General features: G+C 41.6%; 1 protein-coding gene across 1 annotated transcript in view; it reads left to right on the forward strand.

Moving 5' to 3' along the window:
* The first annotated feature begins 9,219 nt into the window (after positions 1-9,219).
* Positions 9,220-21,089, forward strand: part of ttc27 (tetratricopeptide repeat domain 27) — a 68,283-nt gene continuing 56,413 nt past the window's right edge. Inside the window, exons 1-2 of the mRNA XM_034608303.1 lie at positions 9,220-9,581; positions 18,057-18,243. Of these exons, the coding sequence (XP_034464194.1) occupies positions 9,488-9,581; positions 18,057-18,243 (281 nt within the window). The 5' untranslated portion in view covers positions 9,220-9,487. The remainder of the gene's footprint in view (positions 9,582-18,056; positions 18,244-21,089) is intronic.

Below are 21,089 nucleotides of genomic sequence, written 5' to 3' on the forward strand. Positions count from 1 at the left end.
AACCCACAAAGGTCGTACTTATTGAATGGATATTCTATTGGATTGACTCCACATGTGTTCACTGTATTGTGACCACCGCCTGCATGTAGACCTCCTGTTATCTGTCACCGTCCACTTTGGATGATTCAATTCCACTCTGTGGAAATTCATTTGAGTGGCTTTAAGTGATTTAGAAAGCTCTATATAAGATCCCACAGCTCGCAGTGCATGTCGGATCAAAAAGCTCGACGTGAATACCAAAGAACTCATGGATCTCAGAGACACAGGGAATTCTAATGAGACTCCACCAGGGATGGATTTATGATCAAATTCTCAGGAGCTTAGAATCATGAATCTTTTTAGAGGTGGATCACAGCTACAGAAAAGTTGCCACACCGTTATTCACCTATTTCAATCTACGGGGTCAAATACAAAATATTTTCCATTTTGCTTTTGTGTCATGAATATGTATGCAGAACATTTCAGAGTGGCAATGCATTCTTTAATGCCCAGGTTTAACTTACAGGTGCTACAACTTTTAGTTTCTGTACGTTCTTCTGGTTGGGTCACGTCTTTTGGCCGAAGTGGTGAAAGGAGGAGGTCAGAAAGAGGCAGAGATGACGACTAAACAGGATGTTTACACAGAAGGCTGCTGTTAATTCTTATGTGAAACTGTCGGCATTCCATGGCAACAAAGATCCTCGACCATACAGAAGTGACCCACTCCACTTGCAAACTACAATGTTTTCCTCGACCTATCCAAGGACACCTTTTGTTTCCATAAACCTAAACAAAACCTGTGTGTATCCCTTATGTTTATTATGGGTTGGAGGACTTGCTGTGCTGCCTGTTACACTTTCAGATGTGTCATTACATACTTAGTAACCACACACACACAATCACACAACCTACAACACTGTGAAAACCAATGCCTTATATGAATGTATTTTTAAGTCTAACCTTAAATGTAGAGATGGTGTCTGCTTCCTGAACCCAGAGTGGGAGCTGGTTCCACAGGAGAGGAGCCTGGTAGCTGAAGGCTCTACCTCCTGTTCTACTCTTACAGACTCTAGGAACCACAAGAGAGCCTGTGTTTTGAGAGAGAAGTGATCTATTGGGACAATACAGTGTTATGAGCTGTTTAATTATTGATGGGACTTGATTATCAAGGGCTTTGAGGAGCAGGATCTTGAACAGCAATGTCTTTTCTCAAAAGATTCAGGCTCCTACACTAAACTAAGTCTAGTACAGACAAACAATAGCGGATAGGGAACAGCTCATTCTCTAAATGCTAAAGACGGGAACTTCATTATTTTCTATCTTATCTCCTTTATCATAGGATACACTTTAAGAAAGGCAAGGCTTCCCCACAATTCCTTGTGGCAGCAACATTCTGCCATTCATGAAAACAAACAATCAGATCATTGTGTAATTTACTGTATCTTATGAACTTTACACAATATGTTACATCCACTATGAACATTACCCGGTTGTTGTTGTACAGTTATCAAAGTGAAGTTCATGTTGTAGTGTAACCTGTTTGTGATTTGAATCAATTATATATTTATCTGTAGCAATGGTTTCTTGGAAAACTTTAGAAATATCATTCATTATTTTTAATTCAGTGACAGCTGCTAAAACAGGTTCCTCTCTTTAGCAGGAGAAATCCAGCTCTTGTTAATGTTGGCTTCCTTTGAAATCAGAGGGCAACAGGCTTGATCTGGGACACATGGGACAAAGGGCGGCTGCACATGGTTCTAGGAAAGGTAAGTTTAACAAGACTGGGATTGATATTCTACTCAATGGGGAATTTCTTTGAATCTGTTTTTAACGGAACATTTTGGGTAGAGAGTCAAACACTCCCGGGAAGAAGTGGAGGGCTGGAGCCCAGTGGCGATCAGGAAGCCTTTTGTTGGCATCAGAAGTTTCCTTCCAGGTTTTGCATCATTGGTGGAGATGAGTGATGAGTGAGGGTATAGATACCTGAATGCAAAGTGATTGTTCTACGGATGTCAAAAAGAAGTCTAGTAGTAATAGAACACATGTAGGAGATAGCCACCATGTTGTTCTATTTACTAATCACTTCCATTTACATTCATACACTCTACATTTGTACATTTGAAGAACCTGCAGGTTAAACACCTACATAAATCACACAAGGACAATCACTGGAGTCCTGACAGGGAACTGACAAGACCAACTGAGGTATGGAAAACACAGGGTTTAAATACACAGAAGTAACAAGACACAATGGAAATATTGCATAATATCATATTTAATGCAGAACGATTGAAAATGTCATTGAATCACTGTGATAATGGTTTCAGGAAAATCACTATTCACGCCGTCGAAACAAGAACGTAAACAGTCTGAGTATGTTCGTTTCTCCCGTGTCGTGAATATGAAGTTTTTAAAAAAATCCCCCTTTTTATGATCTAACGTTTTCAGTGCGGGGCAGAGGTTTCTATGAACAGAACTTATGTTACATTTCAATAACTGATGTAAACACACTGACTGACTGTGTTTTGATCAATAGATCAATCTGTCCCGTCTGTCCAGCAGTTATCAGATGTGTCACTTTTATAATGTCGGTTGTTAATATAATATCGTTAGTTGATATTGTTTGTCACTGTAATATCGTTGGTCGGCTGCTGATGACGTAGTGAGTGGTGCCCCAATTCCAAAGGGAAGATTTTCTCGTCCCCCCTTGTGGCCATGTAGGGGCACAGGAAGAAGAATTGGGGCAGGGCTTTAGTGTACTAATTACCACTTAACACAAAGTACACAAAGACTGAAAGTAATGTTGTAATTTATAACATATAACAATATTTGTGACCCATGTCAACTGGGGACCATGGATGACTGTACAAACTGTTATATTAATCCATCTAACATTGGAATATTTCATTGTGGACCAGTGTGCAATGACAAACCAAACATTTAGATGTGGAAGGAATGTGTCTCACCAGGTTTATGTTGCTAAAGATGCTGGTTGGCATGATTTGCACCATCAGGGGAACACCTCTGGCTCCTGAGGAATTAACGTCACTGTTGAATCTCAGTTCACCTGAATCAGGCAGCCTGCAGCTCCATGTCCCTTGCAAGCAGACATTACAGTTCCATGTTTGGGTTTTACAGAGATGACTCAGTGACCAGAGAAGAAATTCTGCCCCTGCAGGAGTGAACTTTCTATTTCCTTTTGCATGTGTGTCACTTTACAAACAGGTGCATGCAACAATCCCATATCTGCAACTGCTTTGCATGTGAACACGTAAAAAAAAATGGATCTTAAAATGTCATCTGAAGAACCTTGTGCTCATGGCAGGAGGATGGTTTCAGCATCACTACGCCTGTACAGCTGCTGGGCTTTTCAAAACCACCAGCCCAAAGTTTCATATATATGACAGAATAAAGCAAAAGTTATAAACACAATTATAAAATATGTACAGTGGAAAAAGCAAGTGAACCATTTCTCAGTAAATGCATTTATATACAAATTTGCCAGATATCCTTGTTAGTTACTTTTATGATCAATATATATCAAACCATTTACTTCATTAATTAACCCGGGGTCATGTAGCTGTGGCAACAGCAAGGTACTCCAGGTGTCCCTCTTTCCAACAAAGCTTTTCAGTATCAGTATTTACATGTGCAATGTAAATACACATTGCACATGTGTATTTACCCACCACCAACACCTCTGATGACAGTTGGCTGGATTGTTTACAGATATATTCAACCTCCCTCGTTCCATGTGAGTGATGCCCAAATGGTCATTTAACATTGTATTGCCAAGATCAAGTTAAGTTCCATGCTTGAATGACTGGTGTGCTATCGTGCTCAGTACCATCATGAGCAGATGCTTCGAAAAGCATGTTAGGCGAGCCCACTCTGGACCCTCAGCAATATGCTTACATACAATGTGCAAACAGATAATACCGTTACCACAGCACTGTTCACTGTCCTCACCCACCTGGAGAAGAAGAATTCTCACCTGAGGATACAGTTCAGCACAGACACTCACACACTCCCCTTGAGAATCAACACCAAGCTCACAATCGTAGCCTCTGTAGCTGGATCCCGGGCTGCGTTCAGCCCGCTCATAAATGGTGGTGTGCTGAACACCCGGTGTTGATGTGCAACCATTGCAACTTTAGCAGCTGAGAAGACCAGTGTTGCCGTCATGTTCTAGATCAGATCCTTGATTGTTGTTAACCAACACACACTGCTCTCCTAATGATGGCATCCTTCTCACAGACATTGCTGTGTTCAGACTGGATATGATCACAGATCAGGGGACAGTGACGTCAGAGATGTGCTGCTTTAATTCATCGCTTCTATGAGATACAGGATTGAAGGCGGAGCTTATGGCACAGATTAGATTGTATTTGAAACCAATGTCCTACAGCTGCCTCTGTTATAGTGGCATGGGAGGCCATGAAGGACTTTCTGAGATGATTCATCCATTATTCAATATGCTTCTCATAAAAAGAAGGTTAATGCTGCTGAGCTCTTGGATTTAAGGAGAATTACGGCTGCAAGCAGCATTGAAGGGACCTTCCCCCTTTGTGCACATTGGGGGATGGTGCAGATGAATCTGCAGACACCGATTCAGAAAGATAATGAGCCATTGGTTCTTCACACAGGGTGATGCCAGAGAGTGCTGAGGGAGGGACAGGCGCTGCCACCAGGTTTTCCAACACCTGGATCTTTATCTCTATGTATTGTCTGTTTACCATGGCCTGCTCCTGGTTCATTGCTGCCATCTCACCCGATATCTGCTCGAGTGTGTCCACAGCGTCTGCTGTCACTGCTGCTGCAGCCATGTTGGGCACCAATGTAGTAGCTCTCTGCTCCCAGGGGTTCACCGGAGCACAGAACACACAAGATGTCAGCTTCCAAACCAGTGCTCTTCATTCTGTGTATACTGCAGCTGAACACAAACCCTGTCCACTACCCACTGGTTTTAATAGTGTGCCTGATCTGTGTAGATTAGAGGGTGTGGTAATCAACCATTAGTCACTCTGCCAATTACATTACTATGGTCTCATACCTCCTGACAGGTGAACCTATCACAGAGGGGCAAAAGGAAAAAACTAATCTATCAGTAATGGCCCCACAAAATCCTGTGAGGAATATAGAATAACCTATTTTCACACATCTAGTTTTATCTAGTATTGTTTTGCTTATCTCCTCAGAAAACAAGCAAATTCGATTGTTTTAAATATTAATATCAACAAGAAATAACATTCATTATCATACCAGATTCAGCTTAACATATTAAGATTGATGTAACGCAATCATGATAATCAATGTAAAAAATAACACTTCTTCTGAGTTAGAAACCACCACATATACATGATCAAAATAAATCAAAATAGATCTCATGTCTAATTGTTAGGGCACCACGACCTTTTTCCATCTTACCACGTCTAACATGTCCAGATCTAGTGAAAAATGATGTCGTTTGACCTCTCTCATCCAATAGGATCAGAGACGGTGTGTTTAAGGCTTCTGCAAGTACAAGAGGGAAACTAAAAAAGTACTTACTGCATCATTGGATTTTTTGCATCATCTGAGGGGAACAAATAAGAGACAGAAATTTACAGGACATACATCTTTTTAACGATTCAACCAAGAAAAGTCTGACAATGATGTCCTCAATACAGCAATATTACATCTGATGTATTCCACATAAAGATGTTGTATTGATCCACAGTCCACTTTCAGAATCCTTCTTAGATTGAGTTGTTTCCCTCCTGATGTCGCACTAGGGGGTTAGGAAATGAATGTGTGTTTTGTTGTGCTATTTTTCTCCGGTATTGTGTCAATATTGTTTATCTGTTGAAAAAGCAAATGCAGAAACCAGGCTTACTCCCACACGCCTCAGACAAGGAAGGATATCAACCTACACATGGGATTAATACTGTGTGTGCAGTAGTTTCTTACCTTTACGACCCTTACTGCTATCACTACTCCTGAGCTAATTCACAGTGTGTCAATTCAATGGGGATGAAATTAATAACAAGGGCATGAAATATATTATTATTTGGAGATATTATTATGAGGGAGAAAAATGTAATGTTGTGAAATACACTAATTTTAATCTTTAATTTTATACTAATTATTTTAAGAGGTTATCCAGAGCTAGTTGTCGTGCATACATGACATACACCAAAATAAATGTTTAGCTGTGTTGTATCTACCACACTGTTACAAAATAAAGCATTCAAACATATCTTCAGTTGAACAAGTGTACGTAAGTGTACCTCTCAGCCAGAGGCTTCTTCAGTTCTATGTGACTAATGGGAGGTTTCAGGTATTTAACTTCCGTGGCTCTGTACCTGCGCTAAGAGTCATTATGTTAAACAAGCAGGTCGTTGAACCCCCCCCCCCCCCCACCAGTTGTTGGTCGTTGTACACTTGTACAACTGAAGATACCAGGACCTGGATGACTGATCTTCACAGTCATATTCAAACATAATGAAGCAGCACATTCACGTTGCAATTAAATGTTCCCTTCACCAAAGTATTTCACCAACCAGGTAGAATGTGAGTTGTGAACTCACAGGCTGGGAAAGTGGACGTACATATCTGGAATGAGTTTTCTTTTTCATCCCACAACCCTCCACATCATTATCACATGTTCACTTTATTTCCATCTGCAGACACAAAGATAGCATAAAACACAGACACAGTTTGTTTGGTTTAGAAATGGACTATCAGCACCTTTTGACCCTGCACTGTTTTCTAAATGAAGCACATATGTTAAGTTCACATTGTTCAGTCATCTTACCAGTGAGGTCACCTTCCTGGTCTGGTAGAAGATGAGACTGAGGTTGAAGCCTGTTTATATGCAGAAGCAAGGGCAAGATTTCCAACGCCCCTGGGTCTTTATCTGTTTAGTGCATCTTCTTTATGGGCCCAGAGATTTATTGCATGTTTTTTTGTATTGTTCTTTACATCGGTTTTGTATTAATAATTACAATATGTATTTTCAAAATACACCTGTGACCTTGCCTGCCTGCATGGTTCTTTACAATCCCACATTTTATTTAATTTTTAAAGATATTTAATTTGTATTGCCATCACATCTCACCCATGTGACTTAACCTAGATGGCAGACATGTTTTTACAATATACATAAATTACATGAATGTGTCACCAAGTGATACATCATAACAATCATATCGACATACATATTTATACATATATACATACATTTTATTTTCGGTCTGACTAGCTGTGTGCAATGCGGAAATGTTGTGTCACTGCTCCTCTTCCTGGAAAGAGGAGCAGAGATGTGGAGAGCAGCTGCCTGTGTTTGAAGCTTTTAGTAGACAGTGCATTGCTGTATCAAGAGAAAGTCACACAGTTGATGAAGTAAAAATAAAATAGTTTGATCACAAATCTGTCGTCAAAAGAAATATTGTCAAAACACAGAAGAGAGGGGGGGTGGGGGGGTGGACAGGCTTTCCAGAGTTATCTGACCTGGACCGGTGCATCATTGGAAACACAGCACTGCAGGTGAGCTCTGAGCATCTGGGTGCAACTGTAGCGTGGTTGCATATCCCGGGTCACCGCTCGTCTAAGAATCTGAAATAAACTCAGTTCTCAGAATTAACAGACGACAAGTGGAAACATTTCAAACTAAAAGCTGTAAAACCATGGAACATGTGACACATGTAATATGTAAACACCAGTATAAGCATTAAGATGCTTCTCCTCTTCTGCAGGATGAGCAACATTTATACAGCAGAGCACTCAGTCACAAATAGTTTTGAGATATTAGGACATGATTAAGATAGGATCTGGATGCACAGAGATATTATCCCACTTCTACTCATAATTTAACAGATTAAATAATGTGTGTGTGTGTGTGTGTGTGTGTGTGTGTGTGTGTGTGTGTGTGTGTGTGTGTGTGTGTGCGCGCGCGAATGTATCTGCAAATGTCAGAATAAAAGATTAGTGGTTGTCTGCTCAGTGAGGATGCACTTCTCTTCTCTGACTGTCGGGGCTACTAAACATCCACCACAACCACATACATTTATATCCTTATCCCCTTTTCCACATCTATTTTATTGTGTCACAATTATTTCTGATGGTGCAGACAGCATCACTGTACTTACTGTGACAGTAAGTGTCTAAGATATTCTGAATAGATTTATTCAGCTTTTCTGCACAAAGATGAACACTGTCGGTAGAATATTTGTCACACACTTAATCACTGCAGTGATTGTTGCTGCAATCAATTATAACATATTTACATTAATTATGACTCTTATTGTTTTCATTATAACAACTAGTCTGTCAGAGCTGAAACCTGATGGTACCCAACTGTTCCTGGTCTCTCTCTCCTCTCTCTCCCCCTCCCCCCTGTCGCTCTCTCTTTTCCATCTCTCCTCATCCCATTTCTCTCCGCTCAGCCCAGCCGGTCGAGGCAGATGGCCCCACCCTGAGTCTGGTTCTGTCAGAGGTCTCTTCCTGTTAATGAGGGAGTTGTTTCCCTACAGTCGCCAAAGGGCTGCTCATTGTGGGAACTGTTGGGTTCCTCTATAGATCTTGATAGATGTCCAGATGACAGCTTCTTCTGAACTTTGAAATGTAGCTTCCAACACTCACCATGAGTAGTGTTAAAAACAGGATTAGATTTCATGAGTCTTGACCAAAGATTAAGTGAAAGATAAGAAGGTGGACTTTCTCTGGGTACAGAGACATGCAGCTTTTAGCCTAATCAGAAACTTCAAATTGTGGACGGTTGTTTGTCTTTATGTTTTGTTCCTAACCTCTTTATTTAGTTTGTCTTTGGCACAATTTCTCTTTTTGTGATGGATAATAAAATAGTTTGAGTCTAAACCCAGGTGTGGTCTCCCCTCCTGTGTCAGGTTGTGCCACGATTAAAAAAAAAAAAATCTTTTGTTATTGTTCATGTGTTTGCTTTTTTTAAAATTTTTGTTAAACATTTTTTTGAATATTCTCATGTAGCCTATATTTCTCTTTGAAGCATCGCTGCAACTACACAAATGTGCATGTTTATTACTATCAAAAAGGCTATTTCAGTTATATTAATAGTGAATATGTAGTAATATACATTAAAGTCCATTTTATGAATCGGTTATAGTCACTAACACTTTAAGTGTTGAATGGATCTGTGCTTTGTCGTGAATAATGTTCACCACGAACATATACATGTGATGTAATGCTAATGAGAAGGCAGCAGTGAACTCTCCACACTTCACAGTCTGATCTACAGCCGAGGATCTGCGCTGCAGCCCCGTGCGAGCCGTGATCAATCTTCCCACAATGCATTGCGCATCTGTCATGGCTGCTCGCTGATGCCACTTGCGCCACATGGGTGGAAATAAACATTTTGTCTGACACCGAGAAACGCCGACTTGTCCCAGCGACACAGCGAGGATCCGGACGCGTCCCGACAGAAGGCAGCAGCAGCAGCGCGGACTGGACGTGAGCAGGGGTCGGTGCTGATCGTCGGTGCTGATCGTCGGTGATGCCGCTGGACGTGGAGATCCCCGTCCTCCGGGGCTTTCTGACAGCCAGCGAGGAGACATCGGGATGGAAACAGAGAGTTTACGGGACTGCAGGTGAGGAGCCGGGCTTTATTCCAGCCACTGTCTCTATTCCTGCCACTGTCTCTATTCCAGCCACTGTCTCTATTCCAGCCACTGTCTCTATTCCTGCCACTGTCTCTATTCCTGCCACTGTCTCTATTCCTGCCACTGTCTCTATTCCAGCCACTGTCTCTATTCCTGCCACTGTCTCTATTCCAGCCACTGTCTCTATTCCAGCCACTGTCTCTATTCCTGCCACTGTCTCTATTCCTGCCACTGTCTCTATTCCATTCGGACTGGGGGGTATACTGTGTTAGAAGTCGCTGCTCGGCGGACTGACTTTCATACGCTGCGACGGAACGACACCGATTAATGTGTCACCGATAGAGAAAAGTGAGATCCCAGTTTCCCCAGAGCCACAATTCAAACTCCTCCTCTCCCTCCACCCATCTGTAAACCCGCTGCTCGCGCCGCGCCGCGTGTCAGCGTCCTGCCACGCTCCGTTAGAACTCCGGCAGAAGACCTCCTGTGAAGCGGTGCTTCGTAGAGAGTGTTGTGAGCGGCTCTGATTCCCTGGTCAACGAGCCCAGAGGTGGAGAGGCAGCTGAAAGCCAGACCGAGCTGTATGGAGCTGAAGTCATGACTGTGGCAGTTTGTTGTTCACCCTCGTGCTGAGCAGCAGTTGTGTTGTTTGTTCAGAGAAACACAAACACCACAACATTTAACATGTACTGAGAGAAGTCAGTGTGGAGGCTGACATGACATTGTGTTTCCCCTGTGTTTCCCCTGTGTTAGCAGTGGATAAGCATGTCATTAATGTGTGTCAGCGGAGAGATGGAGGAAACACTGCAGCTGCTTTCAGACATGCACATGCACCCCCTCAAGTCAGGAGATTCTCCTGCAGGGGCCGTATGTGAGGACGCAAATGTCAGGGTGAGAGTCTCAGGACTATCTCCGGTGTTTCTTCAGCCAGCTCAGTAGTACTGCTGCTTTCCATTAAAGGTTCAGTGTGTAGAATCTAGTGACATCTAGTGGTAAAGTTGCATGTTGCAGCTGAATGCCCCTCACATCATCCTCCCCTTCCAACCTGTGGTAGCCTTCAGTTGTCATAAAATCTCCAAAGGTGTTTAGTGTGTCCAGTCTGGGACACTGTAAAAAACATGGCGGCCTCCGTAGAGAGGAGCCGCTCCAGATGTAAATATAAACCATTTAAATATTAAGGCCCCATTCTAGGGTAAAGAAAACAACAATTCAATAATTTGTACAATTTAGATGAAACACAGTAGTGAAAACATCACTAGGATTATTTTATATTCAATTTCTGCCAATAGATCCCTTTCACCTTAATCTTACACTGGACCTTTAAACCTCGGAGCTCGGAATTTGCGACCTCAGAGTCGGAAGTTGCAACTGGAACGCCCCCCCCTCAAGTCTGAATTTCAACTCGGAAAATCAGATGGCCCTCTTGTATGTCAACAGTAGTGAAAGCTGTGATTTTTACTGTTTATTAGCACTTCTGTCATTAAATGTGTCGTACACATAGTACTGTCCAATATCGTCTGTGGGCGTTTTATTACAGTGTTATTATGCGTGCAATGCCGCATTATGCGATATTATGAGCTGTTTTTGCTAACAATGGCTAGCTGGCTAATGTAATCATTGTTCCTGTGCAACTGGAATGCTATCAACTCTGGTTATTTCGGTGTGACGTCATTCCGAGGTGTAATGAAACGCAACATACAAACTCCAGGGAATGTCTGAATTAGCCCATGTTAGAAAGCACTGCAAGAGAGTGCGCCTGTTAATGACGATTTTTTAAAATATAGATGGAAGCAAATATGAAAAAAAGAAAACAAATATCTCGGGATGAGAAAGAGTAGCCACACACCAATGAAAATGTCGAGAGAGCTTCTGGCGATAATGGCTGACACCGGTGTTGATGTGACACAAACAAAAACCTGCGATCTCCACAGTGGTATTAACATCCTGCCTCTGCCTGCTGCACCACACCTCACCTGCACACTCTGGAGATTTCTTTGTTGTTGTCAATGTGTCTGGACTGTGTTGTTACCGTGTGAAAGGCAAACTCTGGAGAAGCTCCGGAACCCATCGGCTGGACTTTCTTCAGAGTTCATGCACTGAACTCCGGAGATCCCTCCGGACTTTCTCTGAGTCCAATTGGGACCCCTGAAGGAGGATGTGATTCTCTGAAGGAGACGACAAAGGGCATCAGCCTTGAATACTAGTGGTGGATGCCCATGTTGTCTTTGCCTGCAGCTGTAATGCAGTTAAATTGTGTATTTTATATTCCTGCGAGCATGTTTACGATCCGCGTACTTCTGTGTGTTAAGTATGGATTGGGATTATTTTGGATATGGAGCTCAAACGCTAATCTGGATGGAGATTTTACAGACGTTGTTTAAGGGGAGCCTTGTTTGCAAAGCTACAAAAGAAAAGATAATTCTGATTTGTCTTCATCATGTGACCTTTGACTTGTTCTTACTTGTGGTCCCTCAAGATTAGTCCAGGTTGCTCACCCTGACGACGCCCAGTCCACCTGCTTTTCCTATCTACTTTGCATATTTTGATCTGCTGTTATATTTAGAGCAAAGATGATGTGAATGCTTGTTAGTTGTCCCCTATATCCCAGTCCCCTGTAATACTCTGATAATATTGGGTGGAAATGGGGTTCTTGTCTTTCATAGACCAACGTCATGCATAGCAAACACTGTCAAATGTTTTCTTCGTTGTTGACAAAGACAAGTATGGCAATAATTGTATTTAATTTAAGAAACTTCAATGTGTACTCATTTAAACACAACTCACATTCACGGTAGTCTTATCTTAACCTGGCAGTAAATCCTGGCAGCGCACGGTAGAGTTCACTTCTCTCACTGAACAAGAGAAAGTGGGAACAAAGAGAAAAGTTAAACCTGTTTAGCTGTTAATATTTGTTGAGATTGTTTATATGTGTAATGTAGTTAAGAAAAATTAAGCACTTTATTTCAAGATACCTTTTTCAAAAGCTTTATATTTTGTTTTTAAAAAGCAAACCTTATTTTTTTTTAAACGAGAAAAGAACATTTATTTTATTATTAGAGAGATGAATTATTCCTGTTAAAAAAGTTCAGTGTAACTTAAAGGGGACATATCATGCAAATTCCACTTTGTTAGTGCTTCTACACGTTAATGTGGGTATCTGGCATGTCTAACAACCCAAAAACTCGATTGAGCTTCCTGGGTTTTGTGTCGTAACAAGGCACTGGAAGTCTCCCTACATGGCCTTGGCCCACCCCCCACCAACTAAAGAAAGTTAGTGGAATTTTACTTTGGTTTTTCATTTATTTTTTTGTTGAACAGCTTAATGTAGATTGATATATTCCTTTTACTTGAATGGAACAAGCTCTTGCACAACTTTTATTTTGGAGAGATATGGGACTGTAAAAGTCCGATTAGCAGTTCAGTCTATTTTTTGTTGTGGAATAATGCTTTGCAGTGCATACTTATTTTTTTGTCATATCTGTTTGTATTTAAGAGAAAATGATTTTTCATTGACACAAGTTTTTTTTAAATTTAATTTTAGATAAATTCATTATTATATTCATCTGGTAATAAAAAATTGTTAGTTTAATCGTAAAATGAATCGTTAGATTAACTGATTACTCACAAAAAATGATCGTTATATGAATCGATAAATAATGAATCGATAGGTGCAGCCCTAGTGTGTGTGTTTGTGTAAGGTTGCACATTTTATTCTCAGGGCTCTAGACTCATTTTTCCACTGGACACCAAAACATGATTTGGTTCAGATCCCTCTCATTACCTGGGCTCAGGCCATGTCATCCTTTGGGGTTCAGGGTTTCGGGTTAAAACACACACTGCCCCCACAGGTACGACATTTACTCATTGCTGTTGGAAGTGATACTGTTTTCTTCTGGTCAGTCTCCCTGCCTGCACCTGTACTCTTACTGCAGTCTCTCCCTCTCCTCCACCTGCCTCCTCTCGTTCCTCAGTTTGTCTTTTCAAAGAATTGGCTGTCGGCTGCTTCATCTTTGAAACACAACTGGAATACTCAATTGATTAATTCACGTATTTAATCATCTGTGCACCATCTGTGACACTGCTAACTGCTGATCCACCATGCTGCCGAGGTATGTCAAGGTTTTTTAAGTTAAATAAACTTTGTCTGTTTCTCAATTCCCTGGCAACAAGTGAATCGTGAATCATGAATCACTGCAGTCATTTCGCCTAAACCAAGCTGGTAACCTTTTGCTTCTTCCCAGAACTGCATTTCTGTGTACAGAGGAAAAGCCTCTAAAATGTCACGCAGATGATCACTGGGCAATAAAACTAAGAATTAAAGCCAGACTAATGAAACAGATTCAGGTGTAATGCTGTGTGAAACACCGCACCTATTCAGGAGGAGCCCAATCCACCAGAGTGCAACTCGTGCACTTGAGTTCTCGTCTGCACACAGTGAAGAAGTTGCCTGTCTGGGATGCACCTGATCCTTCATCTTGATCCCTGTTGCTGCGTCGCCCGGTCCGCTTTTGCGAATTCTATCCAACATTGCCTTATTAACTGCAGCTCATTGGCTGAACCTTTATGAATTATGGACTAATTTGAGGGCCTCTGCCTTGCTTTTCATAATTGCTTCCATTTCATGTGCAGGCCTGAAGGGTAGCTGAAAGGCCATTAGACATGTGGCCATAGCTCAGGTTTAGATTTTCTCCCTCATAAAGCCCGAGCCTTCCTCTTCTCCTTGTCCACTCCCTCCTCTCTGTGCTATTATGGCCGCCCCTGGGTTTCATTAGATCAGCAGTGTGATGAATATCTCCACAGCTCCTTTACAACACCATTTGCACAGCCATTACTTATTAAAGCCGAGGGTACATTTAAGGGATCATGTGACTAATCTGAAGGTTTGACTGAGTGGGCCCGGACTCTGCCTTGGTGTGAGCATGCTGAGACCCTATTGATGCTATGGACTCTACATGGGCACAGTGGAGATGCACAGATCAGCTCTAACGTCATCTTAATCGGCACGTATGCTTGACTCATCCACCCATCACCAACCTGAAGGAATCATTTCCTCAAATTTATAGACCTGCACCCGCATGAACATTCCAAAAATAAATTGGCATCCACAGCTGAATGAGTGCTCACTCAGATCTCCTCCGCCTCCTCCGGCTAAATTCTCGTGTGGAAACTTCTAGTGATCACGTTTATCTCAAGTCAGATTCATCACTATGAGCAGTTGATTATATAAAAGAATTGTGTAGCTTATTTATAAACCCAGAACCTGAGAGGAAAGTAACAGCGCACACACTGACTGCTGACTTTTCTTAATAAGTTAAATCTTTCTTCAGAGCAGAGCATTCATCAACCACACACACACACACACACACACACACACACACACACACACACACACACACACACACACACACACACACACACACACACACACACACACACAATGTGATCGGACACACCTGTAAACTCAGCCTAGGTAAAAACAACCGAATTTGAAAACTTAGTAAATGTCTGTGGAGCTGGATGAGCTGGCAGCGTGCTCCGTTAGGTTTGACACCGTTGGTGCAGCGCAGAGTCCAGGGTCAACCCCACTGCTTGCTGTCTCCCCCATGCAACCCTGAAAGCATAATGGTTGGAAGAATTCGGTACATATGAGAATGTGCTTCGACTCTAAAGTATATCCATTCAAACATGACTAATTACACAAGCAACATTTATCAATTTTAGTCAAATGTTGCATTCATGAAAATATTAATATTAAAGGTTACAAATTCATAAGGGGTTTTGTCTGACTAAAACACACTGAAAAAGGATGAGTAACAATCATTTTTATAAGAACCCATTGATATAATTTTTCTTCTTAGCCCTTATAGACGGCACATGGTAGATGTCTTTCAGGACACGTCCATCCATAACAATCATAAACCAGGGCTACGTTGTAGCACTGACGGGCCCGAGCACCCGCACGTTGAAGCCTGTTGCGGTCGGTGGAGAGAGCGATCAATGACCAAGCGCACGTCTCCGCGTTGCACGCGTTTTGCGCACTGCGGCAAGGACAAACGCTTCACTTCCTGCGTCCGTCGAGCGATGTCGATCCTTGCCTGCTAATTGCTCATTGCGATCCACGCTATCAATTGCACATCACACTGTGAACATTTTATGTAAATCGAATGATAGTTGTAAAACAAAGCTTACTTCCTGTTGCCAGTAGGTGGCGCAATCACTATTATTACCTACAGACTAATATATCTCTTCAAGTAGGGGCTCTGATGTAGCGTGAGCAATTTTGTGTCAATCGGACAATGTTACAACAACTTAATTTTCACACTGATCAGTAGGTGGCGCTATGACCCTGAACTAATATTAATACATGGATGTGTTCAGGTCAAGATTGTGATCATAGGTCAGCAGTTCGGAGCCGGTTGGATAATGCAGAGTGGATTTACAAAGTACTTCCTGTGTCATGGCGAATCAGTAGGTGGCGCTATGACACTGAGGAAATATTGACACATGGAGCTGTTCAGGCTTGGACTATAATTATGTGACAGAAGTTTGGCGGTGATGGGACAATGCACACTGGAGTTATGACAACATCGTGTCCTTTGGCGAAGGATGATCCTTCGCCGCACCTCAATGTTTACACGGTTTGAGGAAATGTCACAATTCTGACCATGGTCAAATGACTTGACTGAGCTCTTTTGAGCTGTGTATTGTAAAGCAGCCAGGAGCAGTGCATCAAAGTATAAAACATGTCACTTCCTGTAGCCAGCAGGTGGCGCTGTGATTTTAAGTCATGATTTCTGTGTAGATGTCATCAGGCCGGGACACTTGTCTTACATGTCTTGTTTGGACTCGATTGGACCATGCATGTGCGAGATACAGAACCTCGTGTTTTGATGGCGTGTAATCAAACTTTGAGGCCACGCCACGGTCACACCGTGTGACGAAAAATCGATCTTTGAGTTAGTTTTGATCTCCATCTTGTTGTGATGACACTCATCTCAATTTGAAGTTGATCAGATAAAAGCCCTGGGACAAGTACATCAAAGTAAAATTGTGGAATATGGCCAAAATGGCCACTAAAACCAAAATGGCGGGCTTCCTGTTGCGTTTTTCATAATGCTCCTTGAGACTTTTTTTCATGATTGGTCACGATACACCTGGGCTACGATTTTTGTGAAGATCGGTCAAAGGGAAACCTAGGGGCTGTGTTCCAGGGGGCGCTGTTGAGCCATTTTGCCACGCCCATTTCAAATTACTCCAGAATACGTAAATTTTCACCACTTTCTAATTTTGTGCAAAGTTTGGTAAGAAGTTCAGCATGTTAAAGCCCTCAAAAAGCCAATTCACTTTAGTCACAATAATCCTTTCAATTTCAATAGGGCCTCTCACCATTCGGTGCTCGGGCCCTAAAAAGTTGCATAAAAATATGACATTATTGTCGAGCTGGTTGTTATTCATAAAATGTTGTGTAAATTGTGTGTTATAGCTCTGTTAATATTCAACTCTATATTTAAATGTGGTTTTGAATTGAACAGTGTATTATCAAGACATTGGCCTTTTGCATCAGGGGAACATTACATGTTTTCACCTAAATCAAGTATTTAGTAATACATCATGTAATTGAATGTGTATATTTGTATTAAAGGCAATATTTAATCAATCCTTTCTTGATTCTGATACCTGCTCGATTCTGTCTAATGTATAGAAACAGAAGCAGGTACCTGGAGTCCATGCTGAAATGATAACTCGGTGTTGTCTTGCTAGGAGTCCAATTCTGTCTTCCCATGTTGAGCAGCCACTGCTGCAGCCTGTCTGGATCACCTCGAGCAGGGGGTTCCAATTACATTCAGACAGGTCCAGATAGAGAAATATTCCTCCAGCAAAGGTCCTTATGTCTAACGTGCGTTATGATTCAGTGCAATATATTTTGGGGTTTCGCATGTCCCTGTGTTGTCAGCAACAAATCAAAGAAAGTATAATGCAATAATATTTTAACAATATTTATATATATATATATATAGAGATTTATATTTGTCAGATCATTGTTGTTCATGTACATTGAACTGGGCCAATTCTAAAATAATAAAAAAGCTCTTCTCATGTTAAGCCAATTAAAGCTGTTCTGGTATGATTTAGTCTGGTAGATGCTGACCAGCTGCCTGTGTAACAACTCTGCAGCCTGAGGAGGAATATTGGTTGTGGCATAAAAGACAGTTCTAAACATGTAGAAATAAAACACAGGACCAAGATAACAATGGCTTGGCACTTGGGTCTATTTAGTTAAATCCATTTATATGCAAAGGGGTTTTATTAAAATGCTGTCAGCCTGAGTCTGTTAAATTTTTAGGTGATTGTGCAAAAAGAAATTGCCCTGATGTTTAATGACATTGTTCCAATGTGGTCACAGGAACTAAACTAAATGAGTCACCACTGTAGTGTAAGCTAATGCTACCCAACTTACTGTTCCAGATGCAGGCGCTCTGCTGGAGTCCTTGATGGAGGGAGACTTCGAGGCGGTTCTGCTGAGCCCCCAGGTGCTGGATTTGCTTGGCAGGGATGGCAATTGCAACGAAGGGGAGGACATTGCAGCCTACCTGGAGAGACGGGTCCTTCTGTACCTGACTGGTGGCACCAATGATGATGACCAGACTAACAGGTAATAAAGCAGGACATCAGTCATCAAATTAGGGCTGGGGCGATATGGCCTAAAAAAGTGTGTGTGTGTGTGTGTGTGTGTGTGTGTGTGTGTGTGTGTGTGTGTGTGTGTGTGTGTGTGTGTGTGTGTGTGTGTGTGTGTGTGTGTGTGTGTGTGTGTGTGTGTGTGTGTGTGTGTGTGTGTGTGTGTGTGTGTGTGTGTGTGTGTTCACGTTCACGTTCACGTTCATCATTTGTAACCTGATTGGTTCGGTTCAGCATTCACAAAGAATATGAACAAACTGTTGTAAACTGATGCTCTCTGAGTCTCTTCCTTCGTCTCCTGATACACAAACACTCATGCGCACAGGAGAGTGTTCTGGATGGGCGGGGGAGTGAGCTGCCTGCTGTGAGAGGGGCAGGAGACAATTTATACTTGATGGTCGCGATATAGTCATTTTATACATCGCACGTGGTACAAGCCGCGATACATGGAGTATATTCGATATATCTCCCACCCCTACATCAAATATATTTGCAAGTTTCAAAAAGGGTTTTGATCAGCTGTTGCAGCTGATGAAGTTGGAACTGCTGTCAAATATCTTGTAACAGTGTAATGCTGTACCTTAACAAACGCTATTATCCACTTTTAAATGAATCCTACAAAGCAGGAGTCAGATGCAGGCCTTTGGGTGGTAATGGGACAATTTAGTGATCACGATCATCATTTCTCTTATTTCTGCCAAGGATGTTGTGTTTTCATCAGGGTCTGTTTGTTAGTTAGCAGGATAATGCAAAAAGTACTCTAGAAACTTTGTGGAGGGGTGGGCCATGACCGGAGGAAGAAACCATCACATTTTCAAGAAGATCTGAATAAGAAGGTGGATCCAGGAATATTTTTAAACCTTCTTTAATACTGTGAAATAAGGCATTAGCCTTGGTGGAGGTTATGACTATAATATTTTAAGGGATGCACGATACGGATTTTTCCGGCCGATACCGATAAATAACCGATAATTCCATACTTCACATGGCCGATAATAATTTCACGTTTCTTAAAAAGAAGTTCATAGCCTGTAGTTTATGCACACCTGAGGGTAAAATGGCAAAATATAGTAAGCAAATATGGATGAATTAATATTCCATGTTAACTCAACAAAAACCTTTCTGACTCAGTTTTGTTCTGAGTTTGTTTATTTTTTAGTGAAGTACATCAGAAAACTGCAAACAACTTTAGGTGGAGGAGGAACATTTCTCCTTCAAAAGAATATAAAGTATTTTGACATGTCAATGTATTAAAATAGCGCGGCTCCGATTACGCGTCCCCGCAGTTCAGTTCCGACGTAAACACATCACGCTGGTATGGACAGGCATGGATGAGTGCTGTGTTTATCAGTCGTTTTATCAGTTATAATTTCGAATTCCGATAAATAAATAATATTATATAATTCTCATTATCGGAACGATTATATATCGGAACGATTATATATCGTGCATCCCTAAATATTTTTAAAGATGGATCAGCCTAATATATAAGAATTTTGTCACATCTGTTAAGCTTGTAAAGCTTTTTTCCACTTTGAACTTTCCATCTGTGTACAAGGTAACATAAGGTAACACAGCAGAGTAACACTGAGGGAGGTAGAGCCTCCCTGTCTTTGTCACAATAAAAACCAGCCGGGGCATCACATAATTGAATATCTAGTTTCAAAGGACTATGGAATCTCCTTAAAGTCTGCTTACTGTCTTCTACAATATAATCACGGGGTCAAATATGTCATTCTCTCCAGCCTGGATACAGCTCGGTGGCCGATGCATCGCCATTTCCTGTACAAAAATGAAGCCAAATAATCCTACACAGGTGCTGCCATCTTGCACTGGTGGCGTGATTTAGAGCCTGGTCAGTTGATTTAGAGCCTGGTCAGTTGATTTAGAGCCTGGTAGGTTGATTTAGAGCCTGGTCAGTTGATTTAGAGCCTGCTCAGTTGTGATCATGTGGTGGAGCCACTGAATTGAGTTCCCACTAATGGGGTGGGCGCTTTACCGGCAGCAAAACATAGAATTTTCAATACCGTCATAAATCAACTGCCTAATTATAATGAAAAGCAAAACAAAATCGCTGTATCAGCCGCTGCCTTCATGCATGTTGCGTAGTAAAAAGGGAGCAGCCAAACCGATCAATTAAAGCATGAGAAGGAGCTTAAAGAGATGAGTAGAGTGTTGGAACCAGACGGGAGCACGTAGACAGCCACACTAGAGGAAACTGAGTTGACTCATTCTAAATCACAAGGTTTCCTCAATGTTCATTGCCGCTGCAAAATTATTACCACCATCACTTCAGGATCAGGGCAGAGGCGTGTTATAGGTCTGGTCCCCTTTTACTGTGACAGAGTATCCTGTCAGAGTGTTCTCCCTCCCCCCACTGTCCTGCACTCACTTTACACTTTCATAATAAAAACCAACACAAATCACAAGTTATTAGGGTAAATAAAGATGTACTAGCATGGTAAGAACTGGATTAAATGGCAGAAATTATCCACAGGAAACTTTTACTTTTGTACTTTGGTCCATCTCCCATCAGCTAACCCATCTGAACCAGATGTATAAGGCTTCATTTTTGGGAGCTATCATGTCATCTATTCTTATATACAGTCATTGACACCCTCTTGATCAAGTCTTTGAATTTAGGTTATTGTCATAAAGAATGCCAAAACTCACTCGGATCACTTTGATTGGGAATCGTTTGTGTAAAAGAGCAGCAAGTGAGTTTCTGCATCTTTTCAAACATCTTTGATTGTAAAAACTGAATTAAAGTCACTGACATTATTTATGCTACAAAAATAACTTATTGTGATTTCACTTAAATTC

The sequence above is a fragment of the Hippoglossus hippoglossus genome, chromosome 15 (assembly GCF_009819705.1).
Source record: "Hippoglossus hippoglossus isolate fHipHip1 chromosome 15, fHipHip1.pri, whole genome shotgun sequence".
NCBI lineage: Eukaryota > Metazoa > Chordata > Actinopteri > Pleuronectiformes > Pleuronectidae > Hippoglossus > Hippoglossus hippoglossus.